Here is a 14,346-nt window from a genome sequence, read left to right as displayed (position 1 = left end):
GAGACAGACAGACAGACGAAATCCAAAACAGGCTCCAGGCTCCGAGCTGTCAGCACAGAGCCCCACATGGGGCCCGAACTCACTAAACAGCACCAGATCATGACCTGAGCTGAAGTTGGACACTTAACTGACTGAGCCACCCAGGCACCCCCACACCCCCACTTTTGAAAGCACCATGGTAGCCCTCACTGTACATACCGTTCTGGCTTTGAATTTTCTTCCTAGATAACTGCCCAAGACAATTCTCCATGATTAGCTCAGAAAGTTATGTTCAGGAGCACCTAGCTGGCTCAGTGGGAACAGCATGTAATTGTTGATCTCAGAGTCATGAGTTCGAGCCCCATGTTCGGTGTAGGGATTACCTAATATATATATAATATATATATATATATATATATTATACCTAATATATATATTCAGACTTGCTGACCCAGCTTAGCTAAAAGACAAGCTAACTCTGTGTAGCCTGGCAAGGGTAAGTGCCACTAGAGGCTGGGCAGATTCTGACGTACCTCCACCTGGGTTGACAACCTTCAAAATGGTCAGCTAATTTAGCTGCACCATTATTACCCACAGCCCCCCAACCTCTCTTGGGTAGCCAGAACTGTGCTGGGGGAATCAATCCAGGCACTGGCTATGACTTTGGACCCACAATTCTCTGCAGTTGGGGGAAATTAGTAGTGCTTCTTGGAATTAACTCTTCTGTCTAGTGGCTGTAAAAATAGCGCGGGGGTCATTAGCCCATCCTGGGTGTCTGCCTCCGATCCTATTTCCTCAGTCCTCTTTGGAACCCGATGGGATGGCCCTCATCCTGACTCCCATCCAGGCCTGGGCAGAGGAGGGAGGGCACAAGTGAGGCCCTCAGCCCCAGACCTTGCACCCCACAGTGGGAGCCGAGATGACAGAGGAAACAGCGTTTACCACCTGGGCGACCTTGACTGCAGCCGATTAAAGTTTAATCCGAGGTGTGTACTCAGCCTTGCCATGTTATTTAAACACATCAAAGGTCATAAAGATTCCAAAGGCGTGAGCAGGTCCCGACGCGAGCCCGCCGGGAGCCAGCATTTGATTCTGGTGGATTTCCAGAGCCAGGATTTGGAGCGCGGGGCGGGGAGAGCGCCTTAAGAAGAAAGAAAAAGCTTTGCTTTCCCCTTGGAACGCGACTTCAAAAAGTGTTGGGGCAGGGGGGGCGGGGAAGGGGGAACCGAGTCTCGGGCCCCGGGAGCAGACAGCGCCCTTCGATTCCGATTAACTGGGAAGACATCTAGTGGGAAGAGGTCGCAACTGCAGCCCGCCTTGCGCGCATCCTCTGCCTCAGCCCCTAGCTACTTGACTGCCCCTGGATTAGGTGGGGGTGGGAGGGCAGAAAAGAGAAAACCCTCTCTCCTCCGCCTCCCCTAGAAGCATCCCTGGTCTTGAAGATCCCTAGTCAGGGCCCCAGACGCTTTGTCCAACTCGGCCAGGAAAGGTCCGGCTCTCATTGGCTTTCCTCTCTCCAGGCTGAGGTCCTGGTCAGCGAGGTGAGGGCTCATGGGGCCCAGGATACCTGGATTCCCATCCATCTCTTCCTGGGACTCCAGAACCCAGGGAGGGTGGAGTCCTGGAGCGACCATGTATGCGATCTTCTCAAGGGTCCTGAGTGACCCTGGGGACCAACGGATCATCACAGAATCCAAGTGAGGCCGGAGGCAACCCACCCAGCAGTTGCCCTTGACATCTAGCAGCCTGCAGGCTGCTGATCGCCAGACACATTGCAGAGCGATAGGAGCCCAGCTTCCTAGCTGCGAAGGCAGTGTTTTCGCCCCAGCTCTTTCATGGGGCCATTGAACCTTGCCTGTCTGCTTCCTCTCACCCAGACTGTCTAATTTCTGTGGGGGACTGGGTGTTCTCTCACAGCCTTAGGGGAATGAGCCCCACATGTGGAATACTGTCTCTTACCTTGGCTCTCGCCACCTCACCAATGCCTGTGTAACCTGAAGGCAGGCAGAACGATAGACTCTGTGCCATCTGCCTCACAGATGCCAACTGAAGCTCCTCTGTTGGCCCACGTCACCTATTTAAAGCAGGGTATCCCTCCTCAGGGCCTCCTGGCAGACCATTTGGGCTGGATCTAAGTTCTCCCCTCTGGTTCTATTTATGGTGGCATTACATCATCTTACAATTGTCAGGGAGGAGAAGCATAGCCAGGATGCCTTCTGTATCATCAAGGGATATGTACGCACCACATTTCAGTATGTGAATCCCAGGATTTTATGGAGCCACAATTAGGCACCCTGCAGGGGGGCTCCACTGAGGCTTTCCAGACCTTACAGGGGACGGTGATGGCTGCTAAGAGTTGCCCTCTGTCGGAGGACCCCACCTGATGCTCAGTCCACAGTTATCAGGAGTGGCCTCCCCCTCCCCCACCTCCTCTTGCCCATCAAGGTGCCTTCCCCACACCTGCCCATACTCAGGGCTTGGATCCCCCCCCCCATTCTCAAAGGAAGGCTCGGGGACCCCATTTCTTTGGCTTCGTGTTATCCTCCCACCACCTCAAAATCTGAAAGTAACTGGAAATTGTGAATGAGATTTTTCTGGGCAAATGCCTTAAAGCCCTCCACCAAGATGTTAGCCAGCCCCAGCATACACTGAAGTGCATCTCCGAAGGATGGTAAGGGTTATGGCCCCTTTTGCCCTCCCCTCTTCATCACCTCTCAGGTGGATGAATCTTGCTCCTCAGATAGGGAGACTCCCTTGGGTTTTATTGAATCTGATACAGAGCATTGGAGCAGCGGCGGGTGGGAGGCGGGAGGAAGGACTGCGGCTGGATTAACCAGCTTTACTTTCAGGGAACTGAAAAACTAAGACTTGGGTCCTGTAGCAAATGAGCCTAGGATCCAAGGGCCTGGAGCGGTCAAGATTCCACATGAGTTCAGTGGGCCAATATGTGTGCTTGGAACAGAGCTGGCCCCTCATTCCCTGCACTGCCGCACATGACCGTGAAAGCTCCTTCCCAGCCCACCTGGCTAAGCCAGCACCAGACGGAGGCTGGGTCCCTCCCACAGTCCCAGCCAACCTTGCTGTGCTCTGCTCCCAGCTCAGACCCGTGGCGACGTCTTTTCCTCGGGGTGACAAACGAGTGCGCTTGCTCTCGGTGACATCAAATTACTTTGCACTAGCCAAGGGTCCCATGACCTGACATAACCCCACATTAGGTCCTAGAAATGTAAAGAAATATGGCCTTTTTAAAAGTGGTTGAGAGCATGTAATTGCTAGCAGGCTTGAGGGATTGTCCCAAGTCTGGCTCATAACCTATGCTGGGGCAGCTGATACCAGCCAGAAACCCTTGCTTGGGCTCTCCTGTGGAGAGAAGTTCATGCCTGTATTTAACTCTGAACCCCAATCAGTTTCTCAATCTCCAGATTATTTTTGTGCAGCTAAAGAAATCTCAGGGAGGCTTGCAGCCTAAGCGTCCCCTCCTCACCACCAGTGGGGGGCCCCCAGCCAGGGTTCAGAGAATAGGCTTCCTGAGAGAACAGGTTTCTGCAGACCTTTAAAAACACAGGCCTGCTTTGGGTGGCTGTAGCTTGACTTTTTGCTGGAAATTTTGGTTTCCTTTGCTCCTTGTTTTTTGCCTTCCCATCTCTGCCTTCCTCCCCCCCCCCCGCCGCCCCCAGCTTTTCTGGGGCATCTCTCTTCTGTCTCCCTCTTCCTCAGAATCTTTTCATTTCTGCAGTCCCCAACCTGACCCTGACCCAAACCCTAACCCTCTGGTGAACTCCATCCTAGAGCCAGGAGGCCAGGGACCCTCAAAAATGAGGGGCTGTTCCCAAAGCACCAGTAGGATTCGATCTTCTTGTAATGCCCCACAGCCTGCAAGGAAGGGACTCATGACCAATGTCCCCAGGGACTTTTGCTGGGTACAGTTGGAGCTGTCAGAGAGTTATATAAAATCTGTGCATGTAATTTCTCCTCCTGTTTAAATTACACATCCCTTAGGAGTTCAGACAAATAGCTCTTTTCTAATACAATGAGCAGTTATTTTAGCATATATTATTAGCGTAGAAGCATGCCAGGGTAAAAGCTCCTAGGTATTTAAGAACTCCTCAAAAACAAAACAAAACAAAAGATCATTAAGGAACCATCAACAATGTAAATGTAGGGGCGCCTGGGTGGCGCAGTCGGTTAAGCGTCCGACTTCAGCCAGGTCACGATCTCGCGGTCCGGGAGTTCGAGCCCCGCGTCAGGCTCTGGGCTGATGGCTCAGAGCCTGGAGCCTGTTTCCGATTCTGTGTCTCCCTCTCTCTCTGCCCCTCCCCCGTTCATGCTCTGTCTCTCTCTGTCCCAAAAATAAATAAACGTTGAAAAAAAAAAAACAATGTAAATGTAAAATAACACTCTGCCACAGAAAGGACGACCAACATTCACTGAGACAAGTGGTCTTAGAACTTAAGTAGCTGTCTGGTATAGGACTTGTCGAATTCAACGGCTCACTATTTTCTATTTTTGCGTCCTTGCTTTCTAAAGTCGCCAAGGCTGTTAGTTAGATCACCCTCATAGCTTGCTGGGGAGGATCATGCTCATTGTCAATTAGACCACTCAATTAAAACAAAGCAAAACAAACCACAATGCTTTTGTTAATTAAAGAAAAATGTTTTACTGCTGAGGAGAGTTTAAAAATACATAGAGTTGCATTTTTTTCCTGAAAACTATGGCTGCTGAGATGAACTGCAGACCCAGTACAAACATTTCCTTACTAGCTCAATCAGGAGAAATCCCTTTGTGATTTCTACCGGGGAAAGAGGTGTGTTGAAATGAGAAATGGTCATTTGTCCAATCAGAAGGGGATATAAGTTAACTTGGAACATAGAAAGGACTGAGGCATGGTTATCATCGCTCTCCAGATCCTAATGCAGCAATACAAATCTTCTATTAAAGGATAACAAACTCATGAGAAGAGGTAATATAAGTCTCCCTCATGCATAGATATTTTCGATTAAGAAGAGACATATAAAATTTCAGGCAAAATGCACTCACATTCCCAAACTCCTTTTTTGCCCAGATTTCTCTTGGGTGGATCCTCAAGTTTTTTCTAGATTGTAACCGGAACAGTTCAAGTTCAAACGCACTGACTGCTTACCCTCAGACATAGGAAGAATTTCTTTTTATTGAGTAATATTGCTCAACCTTGAAATTTATCCTCAAAATCCTGTTGGGAGCGGAATGATTCGATATCTGGGATTTACTTTAAAATGCTCCGGGGGGGGGCGGAAAAAGAGTGGAAGTGGATGATGAAACATAAAAAATAAAATGATAATTTGTGGTTGAAACTAGGAATTGGGTATACAGGGGTTCATTATACTTTTGTGTGTGTTTGGAAAGTTCCACAATAAAAAGATTTTTTGAAACGTTGTATGAAGCAAAGGTGAAAAAATTATCCCTGCCAGGGGTTTCGAACAAAAACTCAGTCAGTTGGGTAGCACCTGGAGTTTACCCACTTACTCTTCTTTTTCCAAGAACGGAAAATGACCTGACTCCCTTTTCATTTCTCCGGAATCAGCCGGCCATCCTTAGGCTTTCTTTCCGGCAGGCTCCCTTTCCCAACCCATAAACTGAGCATCCAAACCCGAGGTTGGGGGCTGATTAATGGAGCTTCCGTACTCAGCTCCCCTGACTAGAGTGTAAATACCCATAAAAACTAATATCAAAAGTTTTTATTGAGCTGCTTCGTTTCCCTGAGCGTTGGGCTGAGTGGGGCTGGAGCAGCGGGACAAAGGAGCGGCTGGGGCGCCACGAGCAGCGTCGGTGCTCCTGTCGGGCTCCGCGCGGGTTCCCAGAGCCAGCCGGAGTTTCTGGGGAGAACGCCCCAACCAGGTAAACGCCAGGCAGGGGCTCGCCTCCCACTGGGGACAGGTGTTTTTACAAAGCCACGAGGGACGGGATGGAGAGTGGCCGGAAAAAGTCAGACCGGGTAGGGAGACACCAGCCACCCCAAAGCATGTCACCAGGCTGGTCCGACTGGGTGAAATAGTTTTCCTCGGGGCTCGGTATGACGCCTGTATTTCACCCCCACGACGTTGGATGTCCTCCTTTACTGCGTGTGTGTGCGCATTTCGTGTGCGAATCTGCGTGCCTATGGAGGCGCACGCATCGTTACGATGCTTGCGGCAGACAACGTGCCGTAAAAGTCTGCTCACACCTCGCATCCTCTGCTCTGTCCCCCCTGCTCGTGGCTGCGCTGGTGAGTTTCCTTCCCTCGCTTGCTCTGTGCGTTAAGAATGCGCAGCCCGGGTCGGGGACGCGGGAGTCTTCAGGGTTCTGAGCAGCGACGGACTCCCGCGGGCCCAGGCCGCGTGGCCGCCTGGCTGCCTGCACCGGTTTCTCCGCGAGAAAGCCGGGGCTGCGCGGGGCCTGGCTTACATCCCAAACCCCTGCTTCCTTCGACCGCTCGAACGTCTTCACTGTATTTGTTGACCTAATGAATCCGCAGCCCCGCGCTGGTTTCCTGCTTTGTTGCGGGGCCCTGAGCATCCAGCTACGGTGGGGGTGGAGGTCGGCGGGTGGGACTGCTTTCGGAGGCAGTAGCAGGGGCAGACCGCGGCGGGGCCAGAGACCTCTCGCCCTTTTCACGTCGCAGCCGCCCAGAAGCCCTGGGGCCGCCCTGCGCTCCCCGAGTGACGGGGAGCTCACTCTCTGGGTGGCATGGGCCCCACAGTCCAGCGGGCCCGTACCCCCGCCGCCAGCTGAGGACTGCGAGAAGGCGTTTCCTCCTTCCGGCTGAGCGCTTCTCTGAGTTCTCCCTGCTTCTAACGCGTGCTACCTCTTTTAAGCGAATGCTGAGTTTCCAGGTCCGGTCAAGGGCAGAGCCTCGGCACCCGCACCGTAGGGCCAGGCTGCGTCCCCTCCACCACCACCACCACCACCACCACCACCGCTGGCGGAATCACCCCGACCTCCCCCAGGGCCAGGGCGGCACCGCGCCCTTCACTCCAAGTTTGCGCCAACCTGGGGAGTCTGGGCTCCCGTGACAGGCACTGTGCGGAAGAAATTGCTCTTTCGGGGAGCCTGGGACCTGGGGCTGGTGGTTCTGAAGGGGGAGGGAGGCCGTCCCCACTCAGGGACTTTCTGGGGAAAACACTACAGGGCAGCGCTGGAACTGGGATGCTCCCTGGGCGTCCGCTCTTCCCAGGCGCTGTGCACCGGTGACCTTGAAGGCCTGGTACTGGAAGGAACCCACCAGGCAGCGGGAGAGCCGCTCCTCCAAAACCTTGCCTTCCTCGAAGTTCCGTGGAGTGAGATCTTAAAGGCAAGGTGGGGTCTACGTAGGTTTTTCTGGAACTTGCTCTTCCTCCCATTTTCACCGTGTTAGCATTTGGTCAGCACAGTGCCAAGTGGCTTCCCACAGTCCAGAACTATCCCTACAGCCTTTTGCTGTAGGGTCTTTTGCTGCCTCATTAACGCTTCAAAATGCACAAAAATCTAGAGTGAGAGCTGGACCAAAAGTGACTCAGGATGCGCTATTTCTTTGTCTACTGGCCAGCTTCGGCCCAAGTTTCTTCAGAAGCTTCTGCCCTGGTTGGGATGAGGGTAGGGAAGCCTCGAAGCCCGCGGTGAATAGATCAGTGCCTCACTTCTCTCTTCCTAAATGTTCTGGTTGAGTGCAGACTCTGAGATGTTATCTGGGTGTTTTTCCTTTTCTTTCTCTTTCTCTCTTAGCTAGCCTCAGCTCCTCAGCCATCCCCCCCCCACCCCCGCCTCTGGATCTTTCTTCCTTTGCCATTATCTCTGTGCCCCCCTACCCCTCCTGCGGTGGGAGAGAGAGGGTTAAGATGTTCTGCAAACGCAGCTCGTAAAGCTGCTTGGATACATTAGAAACACATGAATATCCTGAAATACAAAGTGTCTTTAAACCAACTGAGGAATGTTTATCCTAATGCTGGATAGATGCAGAGAAACAGTGCCAAGGAGCAGTGCTGACAGCCTCCTCAAGTTAAAGTGAGAGCAGGTAAATTTCATTTGCTAGTGAAAATCAAACCCGATTAGAACCTGGTTTGCTTTTGTCCTTTTTCCTTCCAACCCTGAAATCCCAGGGCCCCGTGACCCAGGCTGGCAACAAATACCCCGCCTGCCCCCCCCCCCAAAAAAAACCCAGCCAAGGTCTCTTTCTTCAGCAGGAGGTTCCAGGGCAGCCAAAGCCCCGCAGGGCACCTTGGCCTGCACTAGGAGGTAAGAAGCCATGCCTGCCAAGAATCTGGCAAGAGAAAGGGTCTGGCAGCCTCTGGAACAAAGGCCAAGCCACTAAGCTGCCGCCTTCTAATCTTGCCCATGCTGCCCACTCAGGGCTCCTCCAGGGGGAAATCAAGGAGCACCAGATAGAGCCCACCTCGACCCCTGCTGCCCTCTTGCTAAAGGGCCACCGCTGCCTGCAGATCCCATTGGGTCCTCTGACTTCCCCAGCCTAGCCCACAAAGGGTCTGAGGGTAAAACTGTCATCTCCAGGATTCATGTTGATGGTGCCTCCCTGCAATCCCATAAGAATTCCTGAGCCTAGTAGACAAAAAAAAGCAAAGCAATGGCTCAGGGTCAGATGCAACTAGCTGGGCAGGCAAGTGAATCTTGATCTTGCCTTTAGAGAAAGAGGAAGAGCACTGGGAGAGCCTTTGCTTGCTTCCTAAGGCATACTCCAGTTCTTCGCTGTTCTCAATCCTTTCTTTTCCCACAAAAAGTCAGTTTGGTAGCTGCCTGGAGGGGTAAGAGGCTAAGAAATAGTATTAGGAACCATTAAAGAATCTCTTATGTCTTGGGAGAAAAAAAAAAAGAAGGTGGAGAGACTTTCCTGCTTCAAGTTGAGTCGAAATTCTAGAAACTGAGACCCAAAATTATTCACAGAGCTCATTCAAATTCTAGAAACTATCCTCACTGGTTGGAGGTTGCAATTCAATATCTAATAGGACCTGCAGACTTAAAAAAAAAAAAAAACAGTGAAGGCACACCAGGACGCCACTGACTTGCCTGGTTAAAAAAAAAAAATCATTTCATATATATCGAGATCCAAGACAAAAAAAAAAAAAAAAGGAACAAGCAGCCTGCCTCTTTCTAAGTAATGATGTCTTGAGAGTATTTAAAAGTTGATAGAAAGATATGGGGAACTCAGAAAATATCCAGATTACTTGATCACTAAAGAGCCACCACAAAGCTCAATAAATAATTCAGGCTTGAAGCCCTTCCTTGGAGGAGCCGCCAAGTTTAGGAAGCAAAACCTAATCCGAGAGATGCAACCCAAGGTCTTCCCCCAGCGCCTTCCCTCCCAGACAAACCTGCTTGTGGCTTCTCTGCAGACAAGATGAAATCTTGTCTCACCATTTTTGGTGAGGAGGGACCCAGTCGACCTTGGCAGTCCGTGGAGCTGGGGCCCTTCCTCTGCATGCAGGGCTCGTTCTCCGGTGAAGTGGGGAGAGGGAGGGAGGAATGTGGAGCCGGCCTTGGCCGCTGTGTGCACCAGCAGCTGCGCCATGGCCAGAGGTGAGCTGGCACAGGCCCCGGCTGGTGGGGGCTCCCCGAGCTGTGTTTTCGTTTTTCTGGGTCTGGCTGGAAAACAGAAGAGGCTGGAAGCCCGGGCCAAGAGAGCAGGGTGGAGGCAGAGAAGAAGAGTCTGTAAACACCGCCCCAAAATCTCCACGAAGGCAGCAAAAAAAAAAAAGAAAAAGAAAAAAGAAAAAAGAAAAAAAATGCCGAGGAACCAAACAGAGCGAGAAAGAATCATTCCGAAGGAAAAAAAGAGTCAAGAGCGAGACAAGGGAGGTGAGCAGTGGGCTTATCGGCAGCTGCCTGGGTCTCCAGGCTTGCATGGCAGTTCTCACGCTGGCTAGACTGCAACTTTCAACTTGACCTTGGCCTCTAGCCGTGTCTGACCTGTATGTAAAACAGCCCTCAACTCCTCAGGAACTGGGGCCTCGAACCCTACCCTGTTTCTTTGTCACTGTGAGTTTTACAATGCCACTTGGAGGAAGAAAGGGGGGCGAACGGGCCGGAAAGTAACACAAAAATCGAGTCGCTCCAGAGGCTAGTTCCTCAGTCTGCAAACGGCCATTCAGGGAGGAGGTAAACTGGAGGCAAATCAATATTTACCCGGAGCTACTAAAAAGGCAGGAGGGAAAGGGCACACTGGGTATGTCTACGTTGGGAGGAGGGTGTCATAGAAGGTGTTATTGAACAACACTTACATTGGTCTGAGCAAACCTGGGGATCAAAGCAGATAAAAGTCAGAGCCCAGGGTCATTGGTCCGGACTCTGCAGGAAGACCAGGAGCTTTAAAGAGCAGATCAGAGCAGGGAACAGGGACTGGGGATATTTGCAGTGCCCTGAGCTGCTGGCTGAGTCTGCAAGCTAGGACCGGAGGACAGGTCCACGCTTGGATGCTCACCAATCCACCTGGTGTCAAAGGGAGTCCAACGCTCTCTCCAAACCTGATGTTCCCATAGAATACACCCACTTTCATTTTGAACGCATATTCCCCTCCTGGGCATCTGACGTGCTCACAGCCTCCACAATTGGAAATGGAAGTATGTAACCCAAAAGCAACAGGACCTCCAGGATCCCTCACCAAAAAAAATGGGGGCTGCTTGGCTCTTCCAGCACCGACACCCCACCTTGCTCTCAGGAAAGGGTCTGCATTTCCGACACAGAGGGAAGGTTTCTCGGGCTGGTTCTTGGACAGAGGAGGACTGGACACCCTCTGCAGGCTGGCGACAACGCTCTCCCCAATTCTACTTGAAGTGGCCCTACAGAGTCCCTTTCTTTCTCCTGTCGAAAAATGGAGTGGAACGGGGAGTGCCCAGGTGCCTGAAGAATGAGCTCCCGTCCAAGAGCTACGAAGTCTGAAGCCTCCTTAGGCGCCAGAAAGGGAGCTCCCAGCCAGCACTTGGGGCTGTTCCTTTTAAATTCCCAAGACAGGCCAGCCTGGCTGGAGAGGTGGGAGCACCAGAGAATAGTGCACACAGATTGCTCCAAAGTCTCTGGAGGAGGGAGAGTTGTCACTGGGGCAGACTGAGGAGCAGTCTCTACACCTAAATGTGAGGATGTGGACAGGGTACACTTGAGTGTGTGTGCGTGTGTCAGTGTGGGTGTGAGGGGGTCGTTCTGAGGCCCTATGGGCCTAAGTGCGAGTGTATGAAATTGCCCACCAACACTGTGGACAGCCAAGGGGAGGGATCCCCTAAACACGTCCGAACTTTCCACAGTGGAACGTCCTGGGGGCCCATGAGCCAGGCGCATCCGCAAATGCCCCCGCCACTGTTCCTCTGGAAAGAGCCAAATCGTGACGCTGTCGAAGCCGAAAACGCTAGTGTCCACGCTGGGGTCCCACGGCAGGAAGACTCGCGGATACCTGGAAAGAAAACAGCGTCGGAGGCCCCAGGAAACACCCAGCCTGGACTACGCCCCGTTTTCGCTACTATCCCATCCCCAACCTTCCGCAGATTTACCTGATCTATTCCCACCGCTTCAGGTCTCAACCCAACGGCGCGCCTCTGTCCCCTCCCCGCTTTACGCTACTCTGGGCCCCACTGGGTTAGGGGAAGAGAAGGGGAGCTGGAGGAGGCCGCCCTTCCTTCCCTACCCCACCCGCCCGGTCCTCCGCCCCCACCCGCCCGGGTCCCCCGCCTCTCTTCTGGGTGAATGGTGCGTGGCCGCGCGGCGGGCGCTGGCTCTGGCGCTGGGGACGGCGCGGGCGGCGGCGGGGACCGCGGGTGCACAGCGCTGAGCCCGGGTTGGAGCCGCCCGCTTTGCATACGCCGTGGGCGGAGCGGGGGGGGGCGGGCCAATGGGCGGCCGCCTGGCGCGACCCCGCGGGGCGCGATCCGCCCCCCTCGCTCGGGCCCCGGCCCCGCGCCGCGCGCTCTTCACTTCTTGGGGGCTTTTTAAAACAGCGCCACTGGGGTCTTCTCCATGCGGCTCGGGCTATGACAGCCTCCGTGCTCCTCCACCCCCGCTGGATCGAGCCCACCGTCATGTTTCTCTACGACAACGGCGGTGGCTTGGTGGCCGACGAACTCAACAAGAACATGGAAGGGGCGGCGGCGGCGGCGGCGGCGGCGGCAGCGGCGGCGGCGGCCGGGGCCGGGGGCGGGGGCTTCCCCCACCCGGCCGCCGCGGCCGCGGGGGGCAACTTCTCGGTGGCGGCGGCGGCCGCAGCGGCCGCCGCGGCCGCAGCCAACCAGTGCCGCAACCTGATGGCGCATCCGGCGCCCCTGGCGCCCGGCGCCGCCGCTGCCTACAACAGCGCGCCCGGGGAGGCGCCCCCGTCGGCCGCCGCTGCCGCCGCCGCCGCCGCCGCCGCCGCCGCCGCGGCCGCGGCTGCGTCGTCCTCTGGAGGGCCCGGCCCGGCGGGCCCGGCGGGCGCCGAGGCCGCCAAGCAGTGCAGTCCCTGCTCGGCGGCGGCGCAGAGCTCGTCGGGGCCCGCGGCGCTGCCCTACGGCTATTTCGGCAGCGGCTACTACCCGTGTGCCCGCATGGGCCCGCACCCCAACGCCATCAAGTCGTGCGCGCAGCCAGCCTCGGCCGCCGCGGCTGCCGCCGCCTTCGCGGACAAGTACATGGATACGGCCGGCCCGGCGGCCGAGGAGTTCAGCTCCCGCGCCAAGGAGTTCGCCTTCTACCACCAGGGCTACGCGCCCGGGCCTTACCACCACCATCAGCCCGTGCCTGGCTACCTGGATATGCCGGTGGTGCCCGGCCTCGGGGGCCCCGGCGAGTCGCGCCACGAGCCCCTGGGTCTCCCCATGGAAAGCTACCAGCCCTGGGCGCTGCCCAACGGCTGGAACGGCCAAATGTACTGCCCCAAAGAGCAGGCGCAGCCTCCCCACCTCTGGAAGTCCACTCTGCCCGGTAAATGGCGCCCCCTTCTCAACCCCGGTCCTCCGGCTCTGCTCCAGCTTCTCTGCCGCTCGCTCCCGGGTCACCCTCCTGCCCCTCTGCTCTCTCCCTGGCCTGCACCCCTGGGAGCCCGACCCCGGCTAGCTGGCGCGGCCCGCGCTGCCCTTGAGTTGGGCCCACTCCTGGCTCTCTCTGGGTGAGGAGGGATGGCTGGGAAGAAGCTTGTGCGGACCCTGGCTGGCTCCCTTCTCCCTCTGTGCCCCGCCCTCCTTAGCCCTTGACATCGACTTAAGAATGGAAAGTTGACCTGGAAACGGTTTACAAAATTGCCCCTATTCGCTCTCTCAAAAAAGGGCTTCAGTGTAGAAGCATCAAGTGTTGGGGATTGGGGTATACAGAGAGGAGCCAGGCATAGAAGTGTTATCCCCTGCGTCTGGGGCTAAGGTGTGGGCCGCTGGGCCAGGCGGTCAAGCGAACCCAGCGCGCTGTGTGGACTGGATGGCTCGGCTGGGTGGCCAGTGGAGCCATAGGCTATTTCATTTCAGTGCAGGGCTAACCACCCCCCACCCCCCCACCCCACCGACCCTTCAGGTCTTAGCGGAAGGCTGGATTGTACCCACGCATGGCAAAAGGCAGCTGGGCGATGCAAGGCGGGTGGCTCAGATCTAGCTGTCGCCTGTCCTGGTCTGGGTCTGCTCCCGGTGTAACTTGCCTTCTTCCCTATCTTCCAGACGTGGTTTCTCATCCCTCAGACGCCAGCTCCTACAGGCGAGGGAGAAAGAAGCGGGTCCCTTACACCAAGGTGCAATTAAAAGAACTCGAACGGGAATATGCTACAAACAAATTCATTACCAAGGACAAACGGAGGAGGATATCAGCCACGACAAATCTCTCCGAGCGGCAGGTTACAATCTGGTTCCAGAACAGGAGGGTCAAAGAGAAAAAAGTCATCAACAAACTGAAGACCACTAGTTAATGGATTAAAAGTGGAGCGAGAGAGCAACTTGAAGAAATGCTTCAGAACTCGTTGCTTTGCCCAGATAGAATGAACATAATGCTTAATAATAATAACTGAAGAATGGGAAAGAGAAAGAGAAAGACACTGGCATTTTGCTTTCCTAAGGGAGATCTCTTTCTCCTTGGTGGAATCTACAACTCTTTTAAAACTTTAAGAAAAGGTAAAGACTTCCAGTTCTCCCGCCAACCCCACCAGACCGTTAAATGACAAACTCTAGAGTTGAACGTCAACCCCCAAATATGCAATTTCAGATAAGTTACGCATTTACTGAAATCTTGTAAGTATTTATGTGACCATAATATTTCAGGATACTGTGTTATATGGTAATAATCCAAAACTTGGTTACAAAAGTTAAGAGGCTGTTGTAAACATCTGCTTGTCTTTGGGTCGCCATTGACATCTCCTTTGCATGTTAAGTGACTGCTCAGGTAAATCTCAGTGAAATGCCTACCATTGTTGTATATTCTGCAAAACAT

General features: G+C 54.2%; 1 protein-coding gene across 1 annotated transcript; it reads left to right on the top strand.

The window, feature by feature from the left end:
- The first annotated feature begins 11,939 nt into the window (after positions 1-11,939).
- On the top strand, positions 11,940-13,828 carry HOXA13 (homeobox A13). Its single transcript, XM_047094577.1, has 2 exons — positions 11,940-12,864; positions 13,584-13,828. The coding sequence occupies exons 1-2, from the start codon at positions 11,940-11,942 to the stop codon at positions 13,826-13,828; spliced, it is 1,170 nt and encodes a 389-aa protein (XP_046950533.1).
- Positions 13,829-14,346: the final 518 nt, after the last annotated feature.

This window comes from Lynx rufus, unplaced genomic scaffold, assembly GCF_022079265.1.
Source record: "Lynx rufus isolate CCGP_SWC_20201006 ecotype Redwood Valley unplaced genomic scaffold, mLynRuf1.p SCAF_4, whole genome shotgun sequence".
Lineage (NCBI taxonomy): Eukaryota > Metazoa > Chordata > Mammalia > Carnivora > Felidae > Lynx > Lynx rufus.
The sequence above is the reverse complement of the archived record's forward strand: the minus strand, read 5'-3'. Positions and strand labels throughout refer to the sequence as shown.

Bases quoted from the DNA above. Each gene is read 5' to 3' on its own strand.
- HOXA13 (XM_047094577.1), top strand. From the start codon at position 11,940: ATGACAGCCTCCGTGCTCCTCCACCCCCGCTGGATCGAGCCCACCGTC. The intron at 12,865-13,583 runs GTAAATGGCGCC...CCTATCTTCCAG, and splicing joins CTGGAAGTCCACTCTGCCCG to ACGTGGTTTCTCATCCCTCA.